The following is a 15576-nucleotide window of genomic DNA, read 5'->3' as shown; positions in this document are numbered from 1 at the left end:
GCTCTTGCATAACTTCTTTGAGGTTAGCTGCTTTCCTGAGTCTCCCCGGGACTGTTTTAAACGCTTCTCCTTTTAATGCTTGTTGCAGCCTTATAATATTTTCTCCGTCAGAGAAACCACATAGTTCCGTCATCTCATAAAACGCGTTTTCGAACTCTTCTGGGTTACCGGCGAACGTCGGTTGTATCACTCGAACATGACGCCGTAGATCCGAGATTGTCCCGGCGTGATCCTTACGGATTTTGTTCTTGATTCATCCGTTGAACAAAGGTGTTTAGCACGGATTCGAGCCGTTGTATCACGTCAGGCTTTTGCCTGCGTGGCTCGCGTGCTTCTTCCAAGAAACGTTGGAAGGTTCTGCTAAGATTGTCCAATGGAAAATCAGCAGTTTGAGTGGGTTTTGCTTTTAATGGATCATTCGGAGGATTCGATACGGGCGTGATCACTTCCGTCGATCTTGCTTTGGTGGATGGTTCCAGATTCACTATGTTCGCATCCACATCCTGGGCTGGTTGGGTCGCTACTACGAGCGTCGCACGATGAAGGGTAGATGAAGCGGGGGGCGGTGTTTCAGGAGTGCACAGATGGCATGTCCAATCCCTACTGTACACGGTTTCATCTTCGTTCACGCACGCAAGATGAAACATTCCTTCGCATCGATCGCAATCTACTGCATTTTCCGTACTTGCACCATTGCACACACCACACTGCTTATCCTCCATTTTCCAAGCCGTGAGGTTTCCTTCTTGCTTCACGTCACTGATATTGCGGTTTCGCTAAGGCGCTGCGGGTTCGCGTCTTACCAGGACTCGTGAAACGTAAGTAGTGAATTTTTTAAATTGTTGCATCCTGCAACAAAGCTCTTTCTTTCGCGAATTTTAAGTTGAAACTTCAGTTTTCTTAATTCACTTAAACTGTATTAAAAAATTCACAGAACTTTCTTCTCTTGGCGCGATGGTAGAAAGAGGTCGATTTTCGTCTTCGTGCCCGTTTTAAAACTTCACGCAAACCCGATTACGGTCATTCCATTTAATTTGCGCAGGTTCATCCGTTGCACGCGAAGCTCCTTCGGGATGAACCATTCCTACTCTCTCTATTTCGCCCGTGTTTGCTTCGCCTGTGCTACCTGTCCCTCTCTCTCACTTCACCACAACGCAGCTGTCAAACTAGAACCGCTGTTGGTAAACAACACTCAGAGAAAATCAAACGAAATAATGTTGAGAAGCTTCCAGGCACGAAGCGAAGCATTAAGCACGCTTAGAGAATGCATCTTATTTAGAGAGCGATTGGTCGTTCCAGAAGCATTGCGTAGGAAATGTTTGAGACAACTATTATTATTTATTTATTAATCTTCAACCTATGGCCTAATTAAGATGTAACAGTTCATTAAAAAAAAAACATAACAAAGCATGATTTGCAGCGCAATTCACTGCGGCCATGGCAAAAGCCGGAGACGTTCCTTGAAGCACTGAGTTGAGATGTCGAAGTCGAAGCAATCCGAGACAGTGTTGAAGACAGCCGACATGCGGAACATAGGGTCAGACCGACCAGCGCTGGAACGGGGTTGAGCGAGCTGTAGAGTTTCTCTAGACCTAAGTGTTCGGGATGGTGCATAGATATCGACTCGATGCAACAAAGGCGATGAGTCGATAGAGCCATTTAGCAATCCAGCGATGAAAGAACACTGTGCATTGCGTCTTCTAAGCGAAAGAGGTTCAAGGCCTAGAAGACGGCACCGCGCAGCATACGGAGGAAGATTATTGCGATCCTGCCAGGGAAGTAGGCGTAGGGCATATCGCGTGAGCTTACGTTGAATCGCCTCAAGTCGAGCAATTGAAGAAGCGGTAGTTGGGCTCCAGACTACGCACGAATATTCCAGAACCGAACGAACGATACAGTTGTCGACAGCTTTGATGCACATGGGGTTGCGGAATTCATTAGTTGTCCGGATAACCACGCCAAGTAATTGATTTCCTCTGGCTATAACGTCATCAATATGCTGTTTAAAGTTCAAACTAGAGTCAAGCAGAACGCCCAGGTCTTTGGCATGATTTTGTCGATTAATTGCAGTGACTGGGCTCCTGCATCGACTAAAAGACACACAGTAGCATTTCTCGATGCAGATAGTCTGTCCATTACGCTTGCACCACGAACAGAAAATTTCGATGCAGTCTTGCAGCAATATACAATCACCTGTGTTGTGAATAGGCGCAAAAATTTTTGCATCGTCGGCAATCAGACTGATACTGTCGGGAGGTAAAGCGAGGGTAACATCGTTGATCACCCGATACAAATTCAACCAGGTTCGTGGTAGTTGACTTTTTTGGCACGAATCCATGTTGATACGGGCTTAGGTAGCTGCGGCATGCATGTAGCAGATTTTTGTATATCACTAGTTCGAACACCTTGGAAATGGCACACAAAGCTGTAATACCCCGGTAGTTGATGGCATCTGTCCTGTCGTCCTTTTTGTAAATAGGAACCATCCAAGATTTCCTCCATGTTTTGGGAAAGTAGCCATTGGCTAGCGATGCATTGAACAATTTTGCAAGGATAGGTGCTACTGTCGTTTGACAGCGTTTCAGTACGGTAGAAGGAATTCCGTCGGGTCCAGGAGCGAAGAAAGGCTTTAGTTGCGCTAGGGCAGATAAAACGATCTCACTGTCGATGAAAGGAGTGCTCATGTTAATTGCGCCAGCCGGAGTGTTGACGAGAGCAGCATCAATGGTATCGGTATCATTCATGGCCGGTGAAAAGCAACCTGCGAAGCGATCCGCGAAGAGATTGCACATTTCATTAGTGTTGGCACTTGTTGCTCCTTTGTACATAATGGATTTCGGTGTATGCGTGGATTTTGTTTTGCTGTTGTAGAAGCGCCAAAACGAGTCAGGCCACCTGCAGAGGTTACGTTGAATTTTACTCAAATATCTGCGATATCGAAACCTGTTATAGCTGCAGTATAAAGAGTGCGTGTCAAAGTAGATCGAGCGAGATCTTTGGCAGCGACGCGTTTGGTAGTGACGATAAGCAGCTCTTTTTACACGTTTGAGTCGTTTGAGTGTGCGGTCCGCCCAGGGGGGGTTAGGTTTAGGACGCTGAACTGGGACGCATACAATAAAGGCTTGCACCATGAAGGACGAGAATGAACATACTGCTTCGTCAAGTGAAACAAAATTGGAACAGTGAAAGCTATTGTTAAACATTGATATCATGTCGTTCAGTTTCACATAGTCAGCTTTAGCAAAGTTATAACGATAAAATGCGGTTGTCGTCGAGTTTTGTCGAGTCGTCGAATTGCGTCGGGTCGACGAGTTAATACGTATATTGAAATCAAACGCCGGATGGTAGGAGTCAAGAGGTACAAGCGGAACAACACTTGGAAAGACAGGCGAACACGATTTAGCTGCAGCATTGTTAGCGTAGAGCAGGTCAAGCATGCGTCCGTGCGAATTATTGATGTGATTAAGTTGCACTAATCCGTTAAATTTAAATCCATCCACAACGGTGTTGTTGGCCAGTGAGCGCGCAGTTGGTTCATAGTGCGTGATTGATGAGTATGCTGGCGAGGACGAAGGATCAGCTGTGGACCAGCTTATGCTAGGCTGATTGAAATCCCCAATAACAAACAGCAGATCCGAAGGCTTCAGTGTGAGAGTGAAGCCGCTGATACAATCATGTAGAGAGCGAAGAGTCGATATCTCGGAGCTAAGCTGCGGTGGAATGTATACTACCATGACGTACAGATGTGCGTTATTGCAGGCGACGCGCACACAAATATACTCGAGAGAACGATCACGGGAAGGTAATTCTATCGACTCGTAAGCGTTAGAAACGGCTAGCAAAACACCACCACCGCGAGAGCTAGAGCCGCTGAGAGAGCGATCACAGCGGTAAACAGAGAAGTTGTTGTTGAAGAGAAGAGCAGATGGAATGTTGTCAACAAGCCAAGTTTCCGTGAGGGCAATGAGATCGAAGTCAGCCTCCGATACAGCTAAGTGAAATTCTTTTGTTTTAGTACGCAAACCTCTAACGTTTTGATAATAGCAGCTTAAATACTCAGCGGTAGCGTTGTCATTGTGGCGGTTGGATAAAGCGGGTATACGGTAAGTCAATTGAGCTGCGTTGTCAGAGCATGAGGCTTGGCGTGTTTGTTGCGTGCAATGAGCGGAACTTCGTCTAGTTGAGAAAAAAGCGATCGATTGTAGACAACTATACCTTGGACACTCCGGAATGCAGCGTATGATGTCACTGGCACGAAGCTATGTTTACTGGCCTGGTTTAGACTCGGAAATAGCTGAGTTAGTGAAGTCGTATCCACAGTGCGCAGCAGCAGCAAAATCTCCTCCACATAGTACGCCAATAGCCTGGCCCACTGCGTCTGCTTTGTGGCAAAGAGTGCATGTGGATTATGCGGGACCAATCGATGGATTTTATTATCTCCTTGCAATCGATTCTTTCTAAAAGTGGCTAGAGATAGTGCAAACGACCAAAATCACGACTCAAGCAACGATTCGTATTTTACGTGAATAATTCGCAAGACTGGGTATGCCGAATGTACTAGTTAGTGACAATGGCACTCAGTTCTCAAGTGAGGAATTTGGAAAATTCTGTACCACCAACGGGATAGAACATATATGAACCGCTCCTTACCACCCCCAGTCGAATGGACAGGCGGATCGATTCGTGGACTCTCTTAAGCGAGGGCTAAAAACAATCAGCGAGGGAGGAGCATCGGCCCAAGAGTCACTGGACATCTTCTTATTGATGTATAGAAGCTCTCCCAATAGGCATTTAGAAAACGGCAAATCACCAGCGGAACTGATGCTTGGGAGAAGAATGCGTACCTGTATGGAATTGCTTCGTATACCTCCCGAACGTAAATCTCCTGTGCCCCAACAACGCGTTCGCTGTTTCAAACGAGGCGATTTGGTATACGCGAAGGTCTATGCACAAAACAAATGGAAATGGAAAAAGGTGTTATAGAAGACAGGATGGGGAAGGTCATGTACCAAGTAGTCGATGAAGAAGGAAAAATTATTTCGATCACATATCAATCAGTTAAATCCTCGTTACACTAATTCTTATACCCTTGCAAATTCTTCAAGCACATACACACCGTTTAAACGTGCCTTGGATATGAGTTAGACATGGGCAAGAAGAGCGGGAATCATAAGGTTCGCTCGCTCCCATTAGAGAGCGGGCGCTCGCCGCTCTTCATTCCAGAAAAATATGATTCGCCCGCTCGCATAGAAAAATGTAAAAAAAGCTCGTTTGAAACTAGTTGCCCCGAGAAACAAAAAATCTAAATCTATAATACTGTTGGGCTTATACGGAATGTAAATAGCCGCATGTAAAAAATCAAATATTTTTATTGCGGTTAAAACTAAAACTCAAATTAACGTTTTTATTAAACAAAAAAAACATCACAAGCTACTGTCGTCGACCCACACTGGCTATTCCAAACACACGTATAAAACATCGTAGAGCGCGAGCGCATCGTATGTGCAAAACACACAGAAAAAAACAGTCTTGCTTGCAAGCGCACTGCTTGTCCAAAATACGTAGCGAGAAGATCAGGGTAGCTCGCGAGCGCACTGCCTATCTAAAATCCGTGCAGAAAAAAACTGCCTAGCTCGTGAGCGCACTGCCTATCCAAAATCCATGCAGAAAAAAACAAGGTAGGTCGCGAGCGCGCTGCCCATCCAAAATACGTAGCGAGAAGAACAGGGTAGCTCGTGAGCGACCGGTTGGCCCAAAATCCATTCATAAAAAAACAGCCCAGCTCGCGAGCGCCAATATGCATAGTGAGAGGATCAAGCTAGCTCGCGAGCGCGCTGCCTGGACAAAATACGTAGTGAGAAGAGAAGGGGCGCTCGCGAGCTACCCTGATCTTCTCGCTACGTATTTTGGATGGGCAGGGCGCTCGCGAGCTACCCTGTTTTTTTTCTGCACGGATTTTGGATAGGCAGTGCGCTCGCGAGCTACCCTGTTTTTTTTTCTGCATGGATTTTGGATAGGCAGTGCGCTCGCGAGCTACCCTGTTTTTTTTGCATGGATTTTGGATAGGCAGTGCGCTCGCGAGCTAGGCAGTTTTTTTCTGCACGGATTTTGGATAGGCAGTGCGCTCGCGAGCTACCCTGTTCTTCTCACTGCGTATTTTTGATAGACAGTGCACTCGCGAGCTAGGTTGTAGAGTCGCTGATAAACAGCTGGTTTTTAAAAAGCAAGGTATATTTCGACATACACAAATCGGATTTATAGTGGTTATAATACATATTACCTAGTTTGAATGTCTTCGTTGTATTCGCTGCACAAAACCAGTGATTACGATAAAGGATATCAATTGTTTTGTAATAGAAAAAAAAAGTATTCCAATTGCCGTACGCTATGTTTTTTTTTTATACAGGAGGACAGCTTTGCCTTATTGCTTAAAGACTCACTATAATAATGATTTGTGTAACATTCGTTCCCATCGAAGATGTAAAACATGTGTATTTTTGTGTATTGATTTTTTCTCACCATTAACTGTATACTCTATTATTCGAGAACAAACTGCATTAATTAAGCAATACCTCACGAAAAATATCACCTATATCTCCTGTCCAATTAAAGGTATGGCTAGCGCGAGCGGACGAATCACCGCTCGCTCGTGATTTGCCGTAAGCAAAAGAGCCAGCTCGCTCGAATCGTCGCAAAGAATCATTTTGCCCATGTCTAATATGAGTATCTTGATCTTATGTATCTTGATCATTCGGTATCTATTCATGAGTGCGGTTCGATTCGTATAGCTCTCCGCTTCAAATAGTTTATTTGTCCGTGCATTACTCGCCTGTGACACGTTTATCACGGAAATTCTGATCACTGAACTTGCCCATCGTGCTGGTTGGATGTTGCATTAAGTGATTGTCGCCCGATTGCAGGTTTATTTAGTGAATTTAATTTTGGCGTACCGTGCTGGTGTTGAAGTTCGAGTGTTCGCCATCATAGCCTGAGGTGCTTCCACACACAGCTATCTGCACACGCACATTGCATCTATCGCCTTCACTACTATCAACTCGATACGCGTATGCACTTATCACTACACTCACATCCAACTGCACATATATAAAGTGAGCAAGATGAATTGTGGAATCTGCCTGGAGCTCACTACTGGTGTCCCGTTTGTATGTGATGGTGCCTGCGCACAACACTTTCATCCGTCCTACACTGGCCTCTCAAGTGAATCATTAAGTGACTTACGAAGATTTTCCCAGTTAAAATGGTTTTGCAAGAATTGCGAAAAGGCATCAACTTAACCTATCATCAAGGAACTAACATCAACAATCACGGATTCCCTGGCACTAATGAAAGTCGAGCTATTGAAAGAGTTACCTTTTACGGAGAATAGGGTTGTTGCCCTGACTAAAATCCGTACCTTAGAGTCAACACGCACACAGTTTTACGAAGGCACTCATCTCGGACAACACTCACACATTCAACGGGAAATACTCGAAAATCGCAACCGACCACTACTGCGAGGCACTAACACTGATGATAATGGTATTAAGATAAAAACCGTGGCTAATCCTGAACCTCGTTTTTGGCTATTTTCAAAGTCGGCATCCTATCAACTTTGAAGAATGTGGCTCTGTCTCAAAATACTTGGACAGCTGAAGTTGCGTTTCGTGAAGTTACCGATTACCGTTCGCAACGGGAGTTTCAGTTCCCATACCAACCACACGCATTGCACCAACATCAACAGCAACCAATGGCTCCACAGTCGCCGCCACTAATCGATCAAAATTCATGGTAACGTGGTTATAACCAGACCCGGCTCCAAATGTCTGTGCGCAACCGTCCGATTCCACACAAGCAAGCGCAGCAGCTACGTGCTCGCCACCACTGCAGGTTCCTTGTCCACCACCATCAAAAGAGATTGCCATACGTTCGGAAACATTCCCGGAAGACATGCATAGTGAGCCTGCGATGCCAGTGCAGCCTGTACGCCGTTCTTCCCGAACACGAAGATCGCCACGGTGGATGGCTATGTACAAACCGTATTAAAGCAAGGGGATGTTGGGGAGTGCCCTCGTGTAGCCGGCCTTACAGATGCAGATGCTACATGGGCCTCCTTTCTCTCAGATGACAGGGACTGTCGCCTAGAGACGAAGTAAGCACGAAGAGGTCACTCCCCCACGAGCCGAGCCGAGAGATAGACATGAGCGGGTCTCCGTCTAAGCTTTGTAGAATATAAGTTTTTTTGTAATAGATATAAGTTTTATCACCTGAGACTGTATATGTTTTGTTTACCGTCAAGTTGAGAACGTAGACATAACAACTGGCGACGAGTTTTAAAGTAATCGCGTTGTTTTGTATCCGTCAAAAGCAACATTTGAAACCCGAAGTTACGTAGTGCGCGTCATATTTATTTATTCTTTTGACGTGCGTTCGCATTAAGTGATTTTAAAATACCACCAAGACGAAAAAGGGCTAGAATGAACAACCAAGGCAACCATGAGGTGGATGAGCAGCGTAGGCGGTCGCAGCAATGGTTTCAACACGCTTTGCCTACAGGATTGGCAAATCCTGCTCCAGTGCCAGCGATGCCGCCATTTCAGATGCCAGCAGCCGAGAATGGTGTACCGCCATCGCAAATCGCAGGAACGTCGGGTCATCAACCTACGCCGGGAGCGTCGGATGTAATGCAAATCGTGCTGCAACTCCAAACACAAGTGAACAAATTACTTTTAATTCATTGTGAAGGTAATGTTTCACAACCACCGCTTGTATCAACACCAGCCCCAAACCACGAGCAAATTCTAAGTTCGCTTAGTGGTCATTGAAAGGAGTTTCGCTTCGATGAAGAGGAAAGGGCTACCTTCGCGAATTGGTTTTCTCATGCGAAGATTTATTCGCTAAGGACGCGTCGAAGCTCGATGATGCAGCAAAAGTTCGGCTATTAATTCGGAAGTTGGGCAGTAGCGAGTACAACAGATACGCCAAATTTTATTTTGCCAAAACATGCTCGCGATTACACGTTCGACGAAACCGTAAAGAAACTCACAGCTCTTTTTGGTAGCAAAGAGTCCGTTTTAAGAAGACGTTATAAGTGTTTGAATACCACTAAAGCATATAGTGAGGATTATCTGTCCTTTGCTTGCCGGGTGAACAGAGCGTGTTTGGACTTTGAGGTTGCCAAAATAAGCAAAGACCAACTGAAGTGTCTCATCTTCGTGCGCTGGTTACGGAGCGACGAAGAGATTCGTACTTGACTTCTTTCACTAATAGAAAACCGGCCGGAGGTACGCCTTGAAGATTTAACGGAAGAGTGCCAACGTGTACTAAATTTGAAAATGGATAGCGCAATGATAGAAAAAATACCCATAGAAAATATGTTAGCAGTAGTAAAGAGCAATGATCGACAATATGGTAGAAGACAAAATGGTTACGAGAATATTCAACACACACAACAGCCAAATTATCAGTATGGCCGCGCTAGAAGCTGCTGGCTGTGTGGAGGCGACCGTCATGCAATAAAGTGCAATCTTATAAATTATAAATGCTCCATTTGCAACACTATGGGACACAAAGAAGGCTACTGTAGCTCGGCATTTCGTTGGAACGCGAACAGAAGAAAAAGTGCGATCAGAAGCGTTACGATTATGGAAGTTGGAAGCGGGCGAGGAAGAAACATCGATGTGTTGATAAATCAAACTAGGATGAGAATGATGGTGGATACCGGCGCAGACATAACCATCGTTTCATCGAGATTGTGGCAACAGATGGCGGAACCAGTGTTGAAACCATCAACGATAACGGCAAGAACGGCATCGGGAGAGCAGCTGTATCTACTTGGGGAGTTTACTGCTGAAATTAAACCAGCCCAACAACGCAAAGATTGTGTGATACGAGTTGCCTCGGAGAACCTCTCACTTTTTGGAAAAGATGCGATGGACATTTTCAACCTCTGGAACGTACCGCTGGCAACTGTTTGCAACCAACTGTCTTTGGTGAGCATGAGTTCTAACTATTTTAAAGATTTTGAAGATCTATTTTTAGATGAACCAGGATGTTGTAAGAAAGGAAGAATCCAGTTGGTCCTAAAAGAAGGCGTGATTCCAGTTTTTCGTCCTAAGAGACCAGTGGCGTACGCTATGATGGCAGCTGTTAATGGAGAACTGGATCGGCTGGAGCGAGAGGGAATTATCACCCCGTAGATTATTCGTCATGGGCCGCGCCTATTGTGGTAGTGCGCAAGGCCAAAGGGTCAATACGCATCTGTGGAGACTATTCTACGGGGGTGAACGATGCGTTGCAACCCCATCAGTATCCGATTCCGCGCCCTGAAGACATTTTTACCGCATTAGGACAGTCGAAAATTTTTAGTCAGATAGACCTATTAGACGATTTTCTCCAAGTAGAGGTAGAGGAAAATTGCCGCGAGCTCCTTACCGTGAATACCCATAAGGGTTTATATGTATACAATCGCCTTCCACCGGGTATAAAATCTGCACCAGAGGCCTTCCAGCAACTCATGGACACTATGTTGTCGGGATGGAATGATGTGGCCGCATATTTGGATAATATCGTAGTAGGTGGAGTTGATGAAACCACACACAGACAAAATCTGCGAGCAGTGTTTACCAGACTGCGTGAACATGGGTCAAATTAGACGTTTAGACAAGAGAAATGTATGTTTATGAAAAAGGAGATAAAGTATTTAGGACATATATTGGATCGTAACGGTTTGCGACCAGACCCTACTAAGGTTCAGGCAATACTCAAGATGCCGACTCCAAAGCAACTATCTGAGGTGCGATCCTTCTTAGGAGCAAACAAAACTTACGGTCGATTTGTACTACACATGCGCAATCTGCGGTATTCCTTGGATGAGTTGTTGAACAAGTAAGGGTCTTTTCAGTGGACTCCTGAATGTCTTGAATGCTTTTCAAATGTTCAAACGAATTTTAAAATCGGATCTACTTTTGACACATTACGACCCCAGTAAAGAAATTATAGTAGCTGCTGATGCTTCTTCTGTATGTGTCGGAGCGACGATTAGCCATCGCATGGAGGATGGAATCTTGAAAGTAGTACAGCACGCAGCAAGAACATTGACAAAAGCAGAAATGAACTACAGTCAGCCAGATCGCGAGGGTTTAGCCGTGATATTTGCTGTTACAAACTTCCACCGCATCATTTATGGGCGTAGATTCATGTTACAAACGGATCCTGCTCCGCTGTCAAGAATTTTCGGTGCACGCACAGGTATACCCATTTACACAGCAAATAGGCTCCAGCGTTGAGCTTTAACGTTGCTGCTCTATGATTTTAAAATTGAGTACGAACCAACAGACAAATTTGGTAACGCTGATATATTGTCCCGACTGATAGAAGAACACGAGCACCCAGAAGAAGATTATCGGCTTCAGCACCATTTTTCGATCGAAAAATTTCTATCGATCCGGCTGTCATTTTGGTGTCATTTGACACTCATTTCGCCGCCAAGGTGTTCATTTTACTGGTCTTTTTGAAAACTGGTATATCATGACACTCACGAGCAAAATGAACTATGCAACAAAAATTCGATCGTTCCGCTTTGTATGGGGAATAATACGCGACACATTGAGCTGCGGAAATTATCGAATATCAGAAAAATGCCATAAATCAAGGTTGATGTTTTTGAAAAACGTTATTTAAAAGCAAGTTGGTAAATGTTTTGGTTCTTTTTCAATGTTTTGAGTGATAAAAAATTATTTTAAAAATTATTTACCTGGGGGGCCAACTTCATGTAGGGGTATAAAAAAAAATAGTTATACTGTCAGTTTTACGTGAGCGCCTATCGAATTTTTTCGATCGAAAAATTGTGCTGAGGCCGTATGTTATAGCGAGCATCGAATTAGACAATGATATGAATGCTATTATAGATAACGTAACTAAAGCAATGCCGCTAACATACGCGATGTTAGGGAAGCAACTAAAAGAGATCCTACGTTGAAAACAGTATCAAAGTACATTCAGGAGGGTTGGCCTCAGTGTTGCGTCCAGCAACAAAGCTCTTTCTTTCGCGAATTTTAAGTTGAAACTTCAGTTTTCTTAATTCACTTAAACTGTATTAAAAAATTCACTGAACTTTCTGCTCTTGGCGCGATGGTAGAAAGAGGTCGATTTTCGTCTTCGTGCCCGTTTTAAAACTTCACACAAACCCGATTGCGGTCATTCCACTTAATTTGCGCAGGTTCATCCGTTGCACGCGAAGCTCCTTCGGGATGAACCATTCCTACTCTCTCTATTTCGCCCGTGTTTGCTTCGCCTGTGCTACCTGTCCCTCTCTCTCACTTCACCACAACGCAGCTGTCAAACTAGAATCGCTGTTGGTAAATAACACTGGCCCCGGTGTTTGACTGCGTTAAACTCTTTCGTGCGGTTCTACGTTTATTACAGCGATTTTTACTACCGGTCGCTCTATAATCTTTTTGTTCGCAAGCTGTACGTGCACAAGCCGAGTGGTTCCGTCCTTCGAAGGTACGAGCTGTATGATTCTTCCCTTAGGTCAGCATCCTCTTGGTAGGGCGTCATCGACAATCAGCACGAGGTCTCCTTATTGCAATGGCGGCTGGGTCTCAAACCATTTGCTGCGACGGGTGAGCGTAGGCAGATAAGAAGCTAACCATTTTTTCCAAAATTGATCTGCGTACAGTTGTGACGTCTTCCAGTTGTTCCTGAGAGCTGCGGAAGAATCATCAAGAGATGTTAATGGTTTTATTCCAGAAGATGAACCCAAGAGAAAATGGTTTGGCGTTAACACGGCTTCTTCCTCACTATCAACCGATACATATGTTAGTGAGCGAGAGTTGATAATGTTTTCTACTTCAATTAACCAATTGGCGAAAACGGTATCTGTCGGTGTTTTGGTAAATTGCATGCCGGAGAGGGTGCGTTAAACTGATTCGATTAATCTCTCCCATGCACCACCGAAATGTGGTGCTCCGGGGGGGTTGAATATCCACGTCGTATCGGGGAGGTACATTTCATCTATCAGCTCCTCGGTGTTTATCTGCTTCGCCGCAACTTTCAACTCACGATCAGCGCCAACGAAATTAGTCCCACGATCAGTTCTGATTTCAATCGGAGTCCCTCTACGTGCGATAAAATTGCGAATAGCGATGATGCAAGCGCTGGTGTTCAAGCTGTGAGCCACCTCTATGTGTATGGCCCGTATTGTTAGACACGTGAACAGCACACCCCAGCGCTTTTCCTGTCTCTGTCCAACAGCGACCAAAAAAGGTCCGAAGTAATCTATCCCTGTGTAGGAGAACGGTCTGGCGTACGGTGACACTCGAGCTAACGGCAGCTCATTCATCACTGGAGGTTAAGGGTAAGCTTTACGAAGGCTACATCTAAAGCAATTGTTTCGCACTCTGTGGCACGCGCTTCGTAGGCCAGGAATATCGAACTTTTGCTGCACTTCATTCATTACGGTTTGATGATTTTGATGTTTATATTTCCAGTGGTACTCCGTTACAATCAGATCGGTGAGCCAGGATTTTTTGGGATGAATAATTGGCCTCTTCATGTCATGGCTTGCGTAACGACAAGCATCGATTCTTCCTCGTACTCGTCCATGTATGCACTACGTCTATAAAGAGAACTTTTCTTGTTAATCATTTTAGATCCCTTTGTACCTGATTTGTCATGCAGAAGCAGCTGATATTCTTCTGGAAACTCTAATCGTTGCGCTTCCTTGATGATCGATTACTCAGCTTGTTGTAGGTCGAGGTGCGTAAGGGGTCCAAAATATCGAGACATTTTTGGCAGACGAGAATTATTGATGTACCTCCACATGTAGGCGATGGCTCGATGCAGGCGTTTCCAATCAGAAAATCTGTCAAAGATAATTACTGGGGATAATTCACGATGATGCCGGTCTATACAGTACAGTCGTCAACTCGTACGACTTAACAACATGCCCGTCATGGGTTCAATCCCCAAAATAGACCGTGCCGCCATACGTAGGACTGACTATCCTGCTATGGGGGGGGGGAACCAATTAGTCACTGAAAGCCAAGCCCACAAGTGGGTACAGGCAGGCCTTGACCGACAACGGTTGTTGAGCCATAGAAGAAGAAGAAGAAGAAGAATTCACGATGATATGAAACCGTCTGGCGTAACTCTTCCTCAGTAGTTGAAGGCCTGAAGCTTTGCACTTGCCACTCGTTTTCCGGTTGCTGTAGGAACGCTGGTCCTTTAAACCACATTCCGGTCGTGCAGTGTCGGTTAAGGTTGGACCATTTTGTACCTTCGTCGGCTACGTTGTTTTTAGTCGGCACCCACTGCCATTCCTTTACTGACGAGTTTTCTAATATTTCGCCTACTCAATGAGCTACGTAGACGCTATAATTTCGATGATCCGAGTTGAGCCAACACAAAACGTCTTTTGAATCGGTCCACAAGAAGCGTCGATGGATCTTTATCCGGTTTGATTGATGAATACCTGTCATCAGTCTGACTCCCAATACTGCAGCTTGCAGCTCTAATCGGGGAATCATTGTATATTTTAACGGAGCTACTCGAGTTTTTGCGCCGATCAACACAACTTCCCGTTGATCTTCGGTACGCGTCTACAAAAATATGAAGCTGTGTCGTGCAGGTCTCTAAGCTGATGGACGTGCGGTAACATCGCGGAATCTTGATAGATTGCAGATGGGGTATGCAAGTTAACCACTCCTTCCATTTGTCTTGCAGAGAATTGGGTATTTGATCGTCCCACCCAATTCCAGAACGCCAAACTTCTTGCAATAAGACTTTGAGGAACAGTAAAAAGCCTGCTATCAAGCCTAACGGATCGTAGATTGTCATAAGCGTGCTCAGTACTTGGCGTTTGGTTGGTATCACGATCCCTTGTAGAACATCTACATCCTTTAACGCCACTTTGAATTGGAACGTATCTTCGTTTGGGTTCCACCACATTCCCAAGACCTTCTGGGTACAGTATCGGACATAAAGATAGAACCCTGGTGTTTTCAACGCACCTTGCACTTGTTTTACCACGTTACTTGTGTTTGTGTGTGTGTATGTGTGTGTGTGTGTATGTGTGTGTGTGAGTATGTGTGTGTGTGAGTGTGTATATATATATATGTGTGTGTTTGTGTGTGTGTGTGTGTTTGTGTGTGTGTGTGTGTGTGTGTGTGTGTGTGTGTGTGTGTGTGTGTGTGTGTGTGTGTGTGTGTGTGTGTAGTAGTAGTAGAAAGAGAGTGAGAGAGAGTCTGAAAAACGTGGCTTGCTATGGTTTCATATTGCATGGAAAGTATTCTGATAATGTGTGTTATCATGTGAGACAGCGTGCGTTTGCACTTGGATAAAAGCTAAAGTTTGCATCGACAGCAGCGCTTGTTCCTCGGAAGAAACCGCAGGTGTGATGGTTGATGAATGTGCATGCGCAGCGATGTGAAATGGACACGCGCACAACAGCAATGAACTCGGCATTCCCTTACAGGTGTTTCTCCAGTACACGCCATAGAAATGCCTGCGTGCATCTCTGCGTTTAACGTTGTGTGCGCATGTTAAACTTTGTGCGTGCATTGAGCTGGCGCGCTG

The 15576-nt window shown here is 44.9% G+C and overlaps 1 protein-coding gene across 1 annotated transcript; it reads right to left on the bottom strand.

The window, feature by feature from the left end:
* Positions 1-1262: 1262 nt before the first annotated feature.
* Positions 1263-2431, bottom strand: LOC125907482 (uncharacterized). Its single transcript, XM_049610109.1, has one exon. The coding sequence runs from the start codon at positions 2336-2338 to the stop codon at positions 1427-1429; it is 912 nt and encodes a 303-aa protein (XP_049466066.1). The 5' UTR covers positions 2339-2431; the 3' UTR covers positions 1263-1426.
* Positions 2432-15576: the final 13145 nt, after the last annotated feature.

The sequence above is a fragment of the Anopheles coluzzii genome, chromosome 3 (assembly GCF_943734685.1).
Source record: "Anopheles coluzzii chromosome 3, AcolN3, whole genome shotgun sequence".
NCBI lineage: Eukaryota > Metazoa > Arthropoda > Insecta > Diptera > Culicidae > Anopheles > Anopheles coluzzii.
Note: the sequence above shows the minus strand (reverse complement) of the source record. Positions and strands in the feature narration are given on the sequence as shown.